At 37.4% G+C, this 12,940-nt stretch overlaps 1 protein-coding gene across 1 annotated transcript in view; it reads right to left on the reverse strand.

Moving 5' to 3' along the window:
• Positions 1-12,940, reverse strand: part of LOC126248041 (microsomal glutathione S-transferase 1-like) — a 46,531-nt gene that overhangs the window by 12,127 nt on the left and 21,464 nt on the right. Inside the window, exon 2 of the mRNA XM_049948666.1 lies at positions 1,973-2,052. Within this exon, the coding sequence (XP_049804623.1) occupies positions 1,973-2,052 (80 nt within the window). The remainder of the gene's footprint in view (positions 1-1,972; positions 2,053-12,940) is intronic.

Below are 12,940 nucleotides of genomic sequence, written 5' to 3' on the forward strand. Positions count from 1 at the left end.
AACAGATATTTATGTATACACCAGATGTCTCCCCTAAAAGTCATAGGCATATTGTCTCTAATGTTTTGGCAGATATTTACAATTTTGTTCTTGAATTGTGTAATTGGAGTCAATCCAAACAATTACTGCTGATAAGGTTGTGACGGGATACTCAATGTAAAACAAGAGGCGTTAGTTTGTTATCCATTACAAAAAACTTATTTTTAAATCAAAATTTTACATGCCCATTTGATAGAGCTCTCCTAGATTAGTCTAGCCTTTCATTCTACTGACATGTATTAACAGGAATAGTAACTCATGATGAATAAACAGGAATCCAGCAGTAACTTAGTAGTGCTGCCTGCTTGGCGGTAGTAGTCAGAATGGGTCAGGGCAGTGCTGGGCACTTTAAAAAAATTCGTTGTGTGTGTGTGTGTGTGTGTGTGTGTGTGTGTGTGTGTGTGTGTGTGTGTGTGTGTAATACTAGTACACTCTGAGAAGAACATTAGTAATTAGAATTAACAAAAAAACATGAGGTTCATCTGTACGAAACAGTGAACTGTTGGATACTGAGAATAAACCAACGTGGGACTGGTCATTATGAGAAAAGTGTATCACATTCAACTGTCTTCAAAGCAATATTAGTCAAGTAAAGAATATTAATGCCTTTAAGCACACAGCAAGAGAAATACTGGAGAATAGCCTATTTTATTCTTTAAATGAATTTACTGATTGTTGCAAGGAAAAGCCAACAGTATGAGTTATGCAAAAGCAAGAAAAAAGAATTAATCATCATTCAGTCTTGATAAACAATGTATATGTATGTAAATTTAAACAAAAGGGAATTAGTCATATACTGTAAAGAAGAATTGAATATATGAAAATATCATACACCGCAGGTACTATGCTGCAGTTTGTGCTATAAATGCACTAAATTGCGAATACTGTATATAATTGTCATTAAGTGATCAAAGTATCAAGATCCATTTGTAATTATGAAACATGTATCAACTGAAGTACATCAAATAAATAAACTTTCAGTGACACCCTTATTATTTTGATCCATCTTCCCCTTCAACCATTCATCATGTTAACAAGGGGTTAAAAAATTTCACACATCACAGTGACCTCATGCTGAAGTGTGTAGGTAACCATCTTGCAAATATACACATGTATTAATAATGGTGTTGTAATTTTGTATATCTGTATTGACAGAATTAAGAATTTTAACTTCTGGAGTTAAATAATGGTCAACAATTTGGTGTCATAAGTTAGAAAGTATTAAAGACAATGTTAAGAAATACCAGTTGCAGAGAAGTAGGAAGGATTTTGGAAAGAAAATTTGTCATTTTGGTTCAGAATATGGGGATAGTAAAAGTTCTGACAGAGGCTGTGGTTCAGCTGATCCAGTCTATGATTTATTGTTAATGAGAGGATAATGGATGTCACCTGGTTGTGGGAGTGGTTGGAAAGTTGGAGGATATGCCACAGAAATTTGTTTATGATTAGTTTTGTGTGGTACTCGCAGCCTGTGAAGACAATGACCACAACTTCAGATACTGAGTTGGAATTGATCATCATGGCAGCTGTACTGTTTATGTATGTGGGTGGCAAGACTTTATGAAAAAGGCATATTTATGTACAAGGAGAGTGGTCAGGAAACTGGAGGTGTTGTTGGTGTACTAAATACGGATGGAGACTGACATCACAAGACTAAGTTTGTTTTAACAATAGTGAGATTGTAGAAACTGATGATAAAAATTTATCAATTTTTAAGGAACAAGTGATTTTTAATAAATTAAGAGTGGACTTTACATGTAGATCATTTTGTAAATCAGTTACAGAGTGATAAAATTACAGATTTATCATCCACTTCCTCCATTAATACAAGAAACTGTCATTTCAGCCTGCTTCAAAAAATTGTTCACTTGACTGAGCATCTCAAACATATTGTACCAACACGTGAACTTCCCACAATAGGTAATAAGTTTACCTGCGAACTCTTTCCACATCTGGATCATCTTGTTTTAAGGAACCATCAAAAAACTTTGCATCTTCAGGATTTACGAACACCTGAAAAGAAAGAACTTGATTAAGAGGTTATGACTTTATTATACAGAATTACTGATGAGCAATAATAAAAATATTTTTTTCATATAAATGACAATAAACAAGTTGTATTTACAACAGCAACTTAAATATCTCAATCATAAGGAGAAGGAATAGTGATGAACAATAACTATCATTACATTTTGTCATATAAAATAGTTTTTTAAATGCTCATACAAGGTTAGAATGAGATTATTGACTTGTCTTATCTCACTACATTACTGTTTATGAAAGCTCAGCTTGAAATATATGTTGGCTTTGTAATTAGTAGTTGACATGTTGTTACACAAATTTACACCACTGACCTTAGCCTGCAGCCATATTTCAGACATTCCCCCCACATAAACAATCTTCATTCATTAACACCATCATGCATCCCTAAGAAAGATCATTAAGTTCGTCTGGTACTGATCATAGTTGCATATTGTTACTAATTAGCAGATGTACGGTATGTTCTGTATAGAGCCGAAAAGCCATTTTAAAATAGGCTAACATTTCTGACTCTCATATCTAATTTTCGTCAGAGTTCATCAGCATGCCACTATGGTTCAAGAAGAATTAATGTTAGATATACATCTGCACACATGTTGTATGCAGTGATTATGTGCTCATCCACTACTTTGGCAACACAGTTTTATTGCTTCAATTGCACATCATCTGTGCAGACTCCCAGAATAATTTGAATCTTCAAGAAAAGAGCCAAGGAATGTATTAGTAGGCAATAAACAATTTTCAAACACTACTTCTAACTCATTTCACAGAAAACAATTACATGTTCTGAAAAATTACTTCTATATTTTATGATCACACTATTCATCATTTGTCTACATACTTAACAGATATGTGATCTAATGAATACTTGCAGGAGGAATGTACTGAATGAATGCAGGTTTTTAACTGTGATCGCTAACTCTTATAATCCCAAAAAGGATAAGTAATCTTTACAGTTTATTGATATAAATTACAGAATTGGCTCTGTGGGTAGTATTTTAGCTTTTTGAAATTTGTAATGGGCTATTCAGATATGTTTTGTGATGTAGGAAACTGTCAGTCTTTCTCAAATTACTTAAAGAAACAAGAACTTACTCTTGTATGGTGAGAGGTGGGAACACGTAATGCATCCAGGAACATTGTCAAACATGATTGTTTTGGATAAGATCATTTGACACTAACTAAAAACCAGTAACTTGTTTTGTTACCTTGGCATGTCCAGGGAAGCATTGAAATCTTGTGTGGACATGACTGGACTCAGCCATGTTAGCAGTCAGCTGCATGACCCAAGACATATTTGATAGCTATGCTGATGTGCTCATGTATATAATTGGGAAAAGGAAGGAATCTCTAAATATGGATCCCTTACTTTTCTGACAGTTATGTCAAAGGATTTTAAGAAAGTGTGATAAAATACATACACACTTCTTTGAAAGTAACTGATTAATAAGATCTTAGTTTGGATTTTATAAGAGAAAACTACTTTTATGTCTCACTTTCATTCATTCATTTGTTGTCAAGTTAAGATGTGATAGAATAAAATAAGAAAATAATCCTGCTTACATTTTCCATGATTTTTCTTCCACGCTGAATTGTGAAATTGCACTTCGGGTACAAAAATGTTACTTCATCAATAGCACATTATTTGCGTGGCACCGGTCTGGGTGGCCGAGCGGTTCTAGGTTGTAATGATGTATGTAGGGGTGACTAATTTTTTGTTGAGTGAGCTCACTACGTAAGAGTCTGGAACCGCGCGACTGCTATGGTCGCAGGTTCGAATCCTGCCTCGGGCATGAATGTGTGTTATGTCCTTAGGTTGGTTAGGTTTAACGAGTTCTAAGTTCTAGGGGACTGATGACCTCAGTAGTTAAGTCCCATAGTGCTCAGAGCCATTTGAGCCATTTGCATGGCCTAAATCTTATGCCCAAAATAGGAAATAGAAGACCATATTGACAACATTCATTAACAAACTTTAAAAATCATTAGAAGGTATTAAAAAACCTGTTATGCTCATTGATGATGCATAAAGTACTACTAAAAGACCTAATCTATACCACAACAGAACCAGTGACAAAGAGATGAACAGGGATATACTTGATTCAAAACAAACATCTAACTCTTGTACCTATAAGAAAATTATTATGCAGTTTCAAACCAATAGCAACTATTAATATGTCTCAGAGACAAATATTGTTGGTCACTTACAACATGAAATTTGTGCTCTTGTATGGCAAGAGGTGGGAACATGTAATGCATCCAAGAACATTGTCGAACATGATAGTTTTGGTGATCCAAATGTTACAGTGTAGAGAGACATAATATTGCATCCAAATCTTTGAACATGTTACACTCACCAATCAGCCCAGGTATGTCTTTTCAGGAGTGGATTTGGTTTTGACTTCATTGTTATGGATGACAATCTGCAAACACACTGAACTGTGCAGGTGGAGAAGCTTTAAGATATTCAGCAAAATGGACTGATCTGTCCATTCCCCCAACATAAATCCCATGGAGCATGTGTGCGATGCTTTGGGGAGATGTACTGTAGCACATCAATATGCACCAATGATCATCCAGTAGTTGTAAACCATGCTGGTGGAAGAATTGAATGCCCTACCACAGGAACTCCTTACCAACCTTGTGGCCAGCTTGGGAGCAAGTTAAAGAGCATGCATTGCCATCTGAGGTGATCACACACACTGAAGAACTATGTCTCAACTTTTGTAACATCCAGGGGACCATCATAAATCGTGTTGGCTTCAGTTAATTATTGTATTTGAATAAAAGTGTCATTTCTGTTCATCTCATTGCATATTTTTTTGTTTGCTTCTGTACTGTGCTGTGGCAGTTCTTTTTATGTGCAACCCAAGTTTTATTGAGCCATATTACTTGGTAGTGACACATTGTTCAAAAGTTACATTTATCCTTAAGTTTTGCTTACTAGTGTATTTGTAGTCTGTTGTAATTTAATTGTAAAAGATGGAAATTCTTGGTGGAAGGCAGTGATTATGGCAGAAGGAACTGCCTCTATAGCTGATGTGAAAAAATAAGGTGTGGTCTGGACAGTTCTTACAGTGCATATTTTACTTGACTTTCAGTTTTCTTATTATTCTCCTCATGGTTTATAGTCTCTTAAAGGTTCTCATTTGAGTCGCTGTCATTATCTCGCTCATTCCATATGATGTTTTAGAAGTTTACAAGTATTTTCTAGTGGCTCAGAAATTCCTATCTTTGCAGGAAAAAACATTTCAGTGGTCAAAGTGGAGACTTGCAGGCATTTATTTAGTGGCCAGCTTTAATTATGCAATATGGCAGGGCAGACTGAGGAAACAAGGAGCCAAATGGGGAAGTTTAGCTTCCTGGAGCCTTTTTATAAAGGTAAATGACGGCCTGGGAAGGATGAGGCACGTGGTCCAAGGATGTTCCAGTGCCTTGATCCCAAATGAGTTTCCTCCAGGCCTGCAAAATAGTTGTCAACTCCAGCTATCAATTCTTTGTTTGAAGTGAATCTTTGTCCACCAAGAACAATTTTCAGTTTTGGGGGAAAAGGAAGTCTGATGGAGCCATATCAGGTGAATGAGGCGGGCATGGCAACAATTCATACCTTCGTTCAACTAATTTTGCTATGGTGACAGCACATGTTTGCGGGTGCACATTCTCTTGATGGAAGATGACTTTCTTCCTTGCTAAACTGTCTTTTTTATTGGGTATCTTTTGTTGTAATTTGTCCAGGAGGTTATCATAGTATTCCCAGTAATTGATTGCCCAGTGGGGAGATAATCTACAAACAGAATCCCCGTCACATCCGAGAACACTGATGCCATGACCTTTTCCGCTGAAAGAATTGTCTTTGCTCTCTTTAGTGGCAAAGAATCAGCATGTTTCCACTGCTTTGACTGTTGTTTTGTCTGTGGGGTACAGTAGTGCACCCAAGTTTAATCTTAGATCACAAACTGGCACAAAAAATCTTGTTCGTTTCTCCTAAAATGAGCCAAACATTGTTCCGAGATGTCCATTCTCATGTGTTTTTGATCCAGCATCAAGAGTCATGGCACCCATCTTGCAGATATTTTTTTCATTTCCAGTTCTTCAGTTAAAATGTGTTATACACTTTCAGATGACATCTGCCAAATGTGAGTAATTTCATGCTCTTTCAATCAGCGATCCTCCATGACCATTTTGTGCACTTCTGCAATGATTCTGGAGTAGTGACAAATCTTGGCCGACCACTGTGCAAATCATCATCCAAGCTCTCCTGACCAAATTTAAATTCGTTTGTCCACTTGGCAACAGCTGAATATAAAGGAGCAAAGTCCCTCAGTGTATTCTGGAAATCGGCATGAATGTCCTTTGCTTCCATACCTTTCTTTATGAAATACTTAATCACTGCTCAAATCTTGATTTTTTCCATCTTTGCAAATCACTATGTGGGAACAACAAAAGAGCCACATCACTGCTACAGCTCTCTTCCAAGAGCACTGACATGGCATGTGTTTACAGGCAACGGTCCAATGAATATTACGTGAACAACTCATTGCACTAACACTGACCTCTCGTGGTGATTCCGAGAACATTTCAAACTACCCATCATGTTGTTGTTGTTGTGGTCTTCAGTCCTGAGACTGGTTTGATGCAGCTCTCCATGCTACTCTATCCTGTGCAAGCTCCTTCATCTCCCAGTACCTACTGCAACCTACATCCTTCTGAATCTGCTTAGTGTATTCATCTCTTGGTCTCCCTCAACAATTTTTACCCTCCACGCTGCCCTCCAATGCTAGATTTGTGATCCCTTGATGCCTCAAAACATGTCCTACCAACCGATCCCTTCTTCTGGTCAAGTTGTGCCACAAACTTCTCTTCTCCCCAATCCTATTCAATACCTCCTCATTAGTTACGTGATCTACCCACCTTATCTTCAGCATTCTTCTGTAGCACCACATTTCGAAAGCTTCTATTCTCTTCTTGTCCATACTAGTTATCGTCCATGTTTCACTTCCATACATGGCTACACTCCATACAAATACTTTCAGAAACGACTTCCTGACACTTAAATCTATACTCGATGTTAACAAATTTCTCTTCTTCAGAAACGATTTCCTTGCCATTGCCAGTCTACATTTTATATCCTCTCTACTTCGACCATCATCAGTTATTTTACTCCCTAAATAGCAGAACTCCTTTACTACTTTAAGTGTCTCATTTCCTAATCTAATTCCCTCAGCATCACCCGATTTAATTTGACTGCATTCCATTATCCTCGTTTTGCTTTTGTTGATGTTCATCTTATATCCTCCTTTCAAGACACTGTCCATGCCGTTCAACTGCTCTTCCAAGTCCTTTGCTGTCTCTGACAGAATTACAATGTCATCGGCAAACCTCAAAGTTTTTACTTCTTCTCCATGAATTTTAATACCTACTCCAAATTTTTCTTTTGTTTCCTTTACTGCTTGCTCAATATACAGATTGAATAACATCGGGGAGAGGCTACAACCCTGTCTCACTCCTTTCCCAACCACTGCTTCCCTTTCATGCCCCTCGACTCTTATAACTGCCATCTGGTTTCTATACAAATTGTAAATAACCTTTCGCTCCCTATATTTTACCCCTGCCACCTTCAGAATTTGAAAGAGAGTATTCCAGTCAACATTGTCAAAAGCTTTCTCTAAGTCTACAAATGCTAGAAACGTACGTTTGCCTTTTCTTAATCTTTCTTCTAAGATAAGTCGTAAGGTTAGTATTGCCTCACGTGTTCCAACATTTCTATGGAATCCAAACTGATCTTCCCCGAGGTCCGCTTCTACCAGGTTTTCCATTTGTCTGTAAAGAATTCGCGTTAGTATTTTGCAGCTGTGACTTATTAAACTGATAGTTTGGTAATTTTCACATCTGTCAACACCTGCTTTCTTTGGGATTGGAATTATTATATTCTTCTTGAAATCTGAGGGTATTTCACCTGTCTCATACATCTTGCTCACCAGATGGTAGAGTTTTGTCAGGACTGGCTCTCCCAAGGCCGTCAGTAGTTCTAATGGAATGTTGTCTACTCCCGGGGCCTTGTTTCGACTCAGGTCTTTCAGTGCTCTGTCAAACTCTTCACGCAGTATCGTATCTCCCATTTCATCTTCATCTACATCCTCTTCCATTTCCATAATATTGTCCTCAAGTACCCATCATATGATTAGTAGAAAAGCCTAAGCCCCTTACAGCCTTTACCACTGATTGGTTATGAGTTTAATAGAGTCTCATTCAAGTTATCAATCAGAACAGCTGTACTTTCTCAATTAATGAACCAAATATTTTCCGATATTAAATTTTCTTACATCTAAAATTGTTCAGGCAATTTAGTCATAAAAAAGTAAGACTACAGAAGAACATTTTCAGCACTTAGTTAAAGTTTTTTTTTCTGTCTTTGTGAACCATTTCTTATAGTTAACCCATATAAAATGAAGTTAGCGTGTCTTACAATTCAGTGTTTGGAGTATGTGGTTTCACCGGATGGCATTACTATAGATCCAGAATGGTTACAATCCATCCTGGGCTTTCTGCCTCCTAAAAATAATAAATTTATAGCCCATTTTATTGGGATGGCAAACTTCTTTAGAAAGCTTATTCCTAGATTCACCCATAAAATGACATCATTAAATGAGTTATGTAAGAAAGGCCAGAGTCTGAGTTTATCAAATCATGGAAGCCATCCTCTAGAGCTTTGAAGCACATTAAGCACCCCAGTGCTAGCTTTACCATATTTTAATAAACAGTTCACACTGTTCTGTAAACTGATTCACCCATAAAATGACATCATTAAATGAGTTATGTAAGAAAGGCCAGAGTCTGAGTTTATCAAATCATGGAAGCCATCCTCTAGAGCTTTGAAGCACATTAAGCACCCCAGTGCTAGCTTTACCATATTTTAATAAACAGTTCACACTGTTCTGTAAACTGATGCATCAGTGTTGTGAATAAGAGAAGTTTTACTGCAAGAAAGTGAGGAGGGGCAGTTAGAATATTGGCTTTCGGTTTTGAAGTTTGTAACATTTGAGAGAATGATAATGTCGTGGCCGATACTCTTAGTAGTGAAGCCTATACTCTCATGGGTGACATTTTATACTGTAATGCTCAAAAAGATGAAAAACCTAAAATTTTGAGCCCTCAAGATTTAGTAACATATACTTTCACCTACTTTCATGAGTCACCATTGGGGGGGGGGGGGGGATGTCATTAGATGTCTTTCAAACTAGAAATAGAGTAAGAGGGAATTCTTTATATGGCAAAATATGGGTGCAGATATTAATAACTGGATAGCAGTTTGCAAATATTGTGCTGTGAGCAAACCTGCACAGAATTCAGAACTTACTGTTTAGCATGGAATACAAATGACAGTCCAACTTAGCATTTTTCACTTACACGAAGCATTATTAGAGATCAAAGAAGTGATAAAAATAAAACCTGGACTAACGGATTTCTTGTTTACTGACACTTATCCACACAGCTATACACTCATCAAATATTGCGTCATTTTAAAAATGTATGAATAATAACAACTGATCAAACTGTGGGAGTGGTAGTTGCGGACATCACATAGCATTAGCATTGTGTTATGTCAAATACAGTGCCTGACAAAAAACATGAATCACCTAGAAGAGATAGTGAAAAGTCGGTGTAACTTCATACATGTTCACACCATCAATGAGTATTTAAATGGTTAGAGTTGCAACACTGTGACAGGTAGAAAGGCTGCCAGGGTGCATTTCATTGTCAGGCCTTGTAGGGTATGTAAGGGATGGAAATGGAACCAGATGTTGAGTGTTCACAGTGAAGGACATTGAGATGTAGTATACTTGTGTGAAACTGTGTTGTCAGCACCTGACAGTCTGAAAGGGGCCTCATTGTGGGCTGGTTGAATCATGTAATATCCAGATTTGTAGGGCAACTGGATATGACAATGGTCCAGTTTTGGACAACATGGGAATGTGAGGGCAGGAATAGTCATTGTAAAGGTTCCAATTGACCACATCTGTCCACTACAACTGAGTATGATGAACTATGCACCAAGCACGTAGCAACCCCTACATATCTACACCTGCCCTCCAAAAACATGAAACATTCTGTTCATATCGCACCATTGGTTGGAGACTAGTTATAGTTGGACTAAGGAGTTACAACCCTATATGTAGGGTGCCTTTAACACCACAACGCAAAAGACTGCATTTGGACATGGTGCAACATCATACAGATAAGTGGGGTCAAACTGCCCAGTCCTTGATAAATTTGACTCAATTTTGTGATCATTGAAATAACATAGCATACCCTCCAACACACAAATTTTCATATTGTTGGCTGCTCGCCTTCTGGGTGCTTCACTTTTCTCAGTCAGTGTAGTTGACAAAAATATACAATGTAGATGTTACCACATAGACATCCCCAGGAAAAACTTTTTACTTTATGTATAAAGGACATATAATTAGCAGGCAAAAATCCTTTCTTTTTGGGTTTGGCCAAAGGTTTAGTCAATAATTAACGTCAAAGGCTTTTGTTTATAGGAATGATCTTCGTACATTGACTGATCAGACAGATAACTGCGTGTGGATGTCTGAATAGGTACCTAGCAGTGAAGCCTGGAGGAAGTTCTGTGTTTTTAGAATTGTAAACCTCTTTTGCTTGATTCACTATTGAAACTTTTTGCACATTTTATGACCAATACACTCTGATAAGCTGACGCAGCTCCATGCAGTATCTGTAATCTGATAAGTACTAATTAAATAATAAATATGTTCTTTCAACTTGTTATTTGTGAGCTGTAGAGAAGTTCAGTAGCTCTGTAAATATTTATTTGTGTCAGAAATTGTGTATAAATTTTTGATTCCTTTCATCATTATCCATGTCATTTGATTTTGGCAGATATTTGTGATTTGTTTTTATAATGTGTAGATGAAGGCAGCCCAAATGAACAAGGCCATAACGTATTTAATGCAATGGCTAATAAGGAATAGTTATTGTGTGAGATGTGTAATTCAGTGGACCAGGTTGCACATAGTGAAATATACGATACCAGTCACTCATAACTAACATGATAGCCTTTTTATAAATTTTTCAAAGTTCAATTAAACTATTAATCATTCCAGATTAGGTTATTCAATATATCAATAAAACTCTAAATGTAAAAGGAACCCATGTCATTGATAGGAATACATGAATTAATTAATGGATTAATAAAAACTCAAACGTCTCTCACCAGAGTGAGTGGACAGTCCATTAATCCAATAGTTGTACATTACAACTGACACTATCCATGCACTGATAAAATGAAATTCCCACTATCTGCTGATACAGCATCTGATGTCTCTTTGAGAGACACCTGGAATACAGAGGCACTTTGACTCCTTACCCTCTCCAACATCACCACTTCTAAGCAACATTTAGTTTTACTGATGTACTGATATTCACTATCCAAACTGGTGATACTGATCACAACTTTTCTCCGTAGGTGATATTCGCGGGTAATCAGTATCTATGATGCCACTAAAGAGTTAGAACTTCAACCAGAGAAGTCCGCTTCTAATGTGCAAGTTCTAGCAGACTATAGCGTTGTATGTAATTAGTTACAAGTCTAAAAATGTTTATTTCATAGCATTGTATTGGAAATGAATTACCATTCTTCTTGACAGAGCATAGGGTAACGATGCGGGAGACCCGCACCGCCGTACTAGGCAAGGTCCTAAAGGAGGTAGTTTGCCAGCAATGTCCGTAATGGTGATGAAGACGACACAATGACACCAACAAATCTCGGAGCAGGTGAAAATCACTGACCCCGCAGGGAATCGAACCCGGGACCCCGGCTGTCAAACAATGTATCGTCATACGGGAATACTTTTTTAAAAAGCAGAATTTAATATTTCGGCTTTCTGTATGGTGTCTTCTCTTTTATCTCCATATTTATTTGTGAGAGACTGGATGGATAGTTTGAATCCGTTCGTTGAATTTATGTACGGCTAGAACTGCCTAGGATCCAGCGATTCACATCTTCTCTGTCTTTAAATGTAAGTTTCTTTGAAACCTACTTGCGAAGCCGAAAAATGCGTTTTATCATTTTGTGGTGTTGTTGTCCTTTATCTGGCCCCTGTTTAATGAAGAGTTTGCCTTGGGTGAAGTAAAAAAATATTGTTGTTGTGGTTTTCAGTCCTGAGACTGGTTTGATGCAGCTCTCCATGCTACTCTATCCTGTGCAAGCTCCTTCATCTCCCAGTACCTACTGCAACCTACATCCTTCTGAATCTGCTTAGTGCATTCATCTCTTGGCCTCCCTCTATGATTCTTACCCTCCACGCTGCCCTCCAATGCTAAATTTGTGATCCCTTGATGCCTCAGGACATGTCCTACCAGCCGATCCCTTCTTCTAATCAAGTTGTGCCACAAACTTCTCTTCTCCCCAATCCTATTCAATACTTCCTCATTAGTTACGTGATCTACCCACCTAATCTTCAACATTCTTCTGTAGCACCACATTTCGAAAGCTTCTATTCTCTTCTTGTCCAAACTGGTTATCGTCCATGTTTCACTTCCATACATGGCTACACTCCATACAAATACTTTCAGAAACGACTTCCTGACACTTAAATCTATACTCGATGTTAACAAATTTCTCTTCTTCAGAAACGCTTTCCTTGCCATTGCCAGTCTACATTTTATATCCTGTCTACTTCGACTATCATCAGTTATTTTGCTCCCCAAATAGCAAAACTCCTTTACTACTTTAAGTGTCTCATTTCCTAATCTAATTCCCTCAGCATCACCCGACTTAATTCGACTACATTCCATTATCCTTGTTTTGCTTTTGTTGATGTTCATCTTATATCCTCCTTTC

This window comes from Schistocerca nitens, chromosome 1, assembly GCF_023898315.1.
Source record: "Schistocerca nitens isolate TAMUIC-IGC-003100 chromosome 1, iqSchNite1.1, whole genome shotgun sequence".
Taxonomy (NCBI): domain Eukaryota; kingdom Metazoa; phylum Arthropoda; class Insecta; order Orthoptera; family Acrididae; genus Schistocerca; species Schistocerca nitens.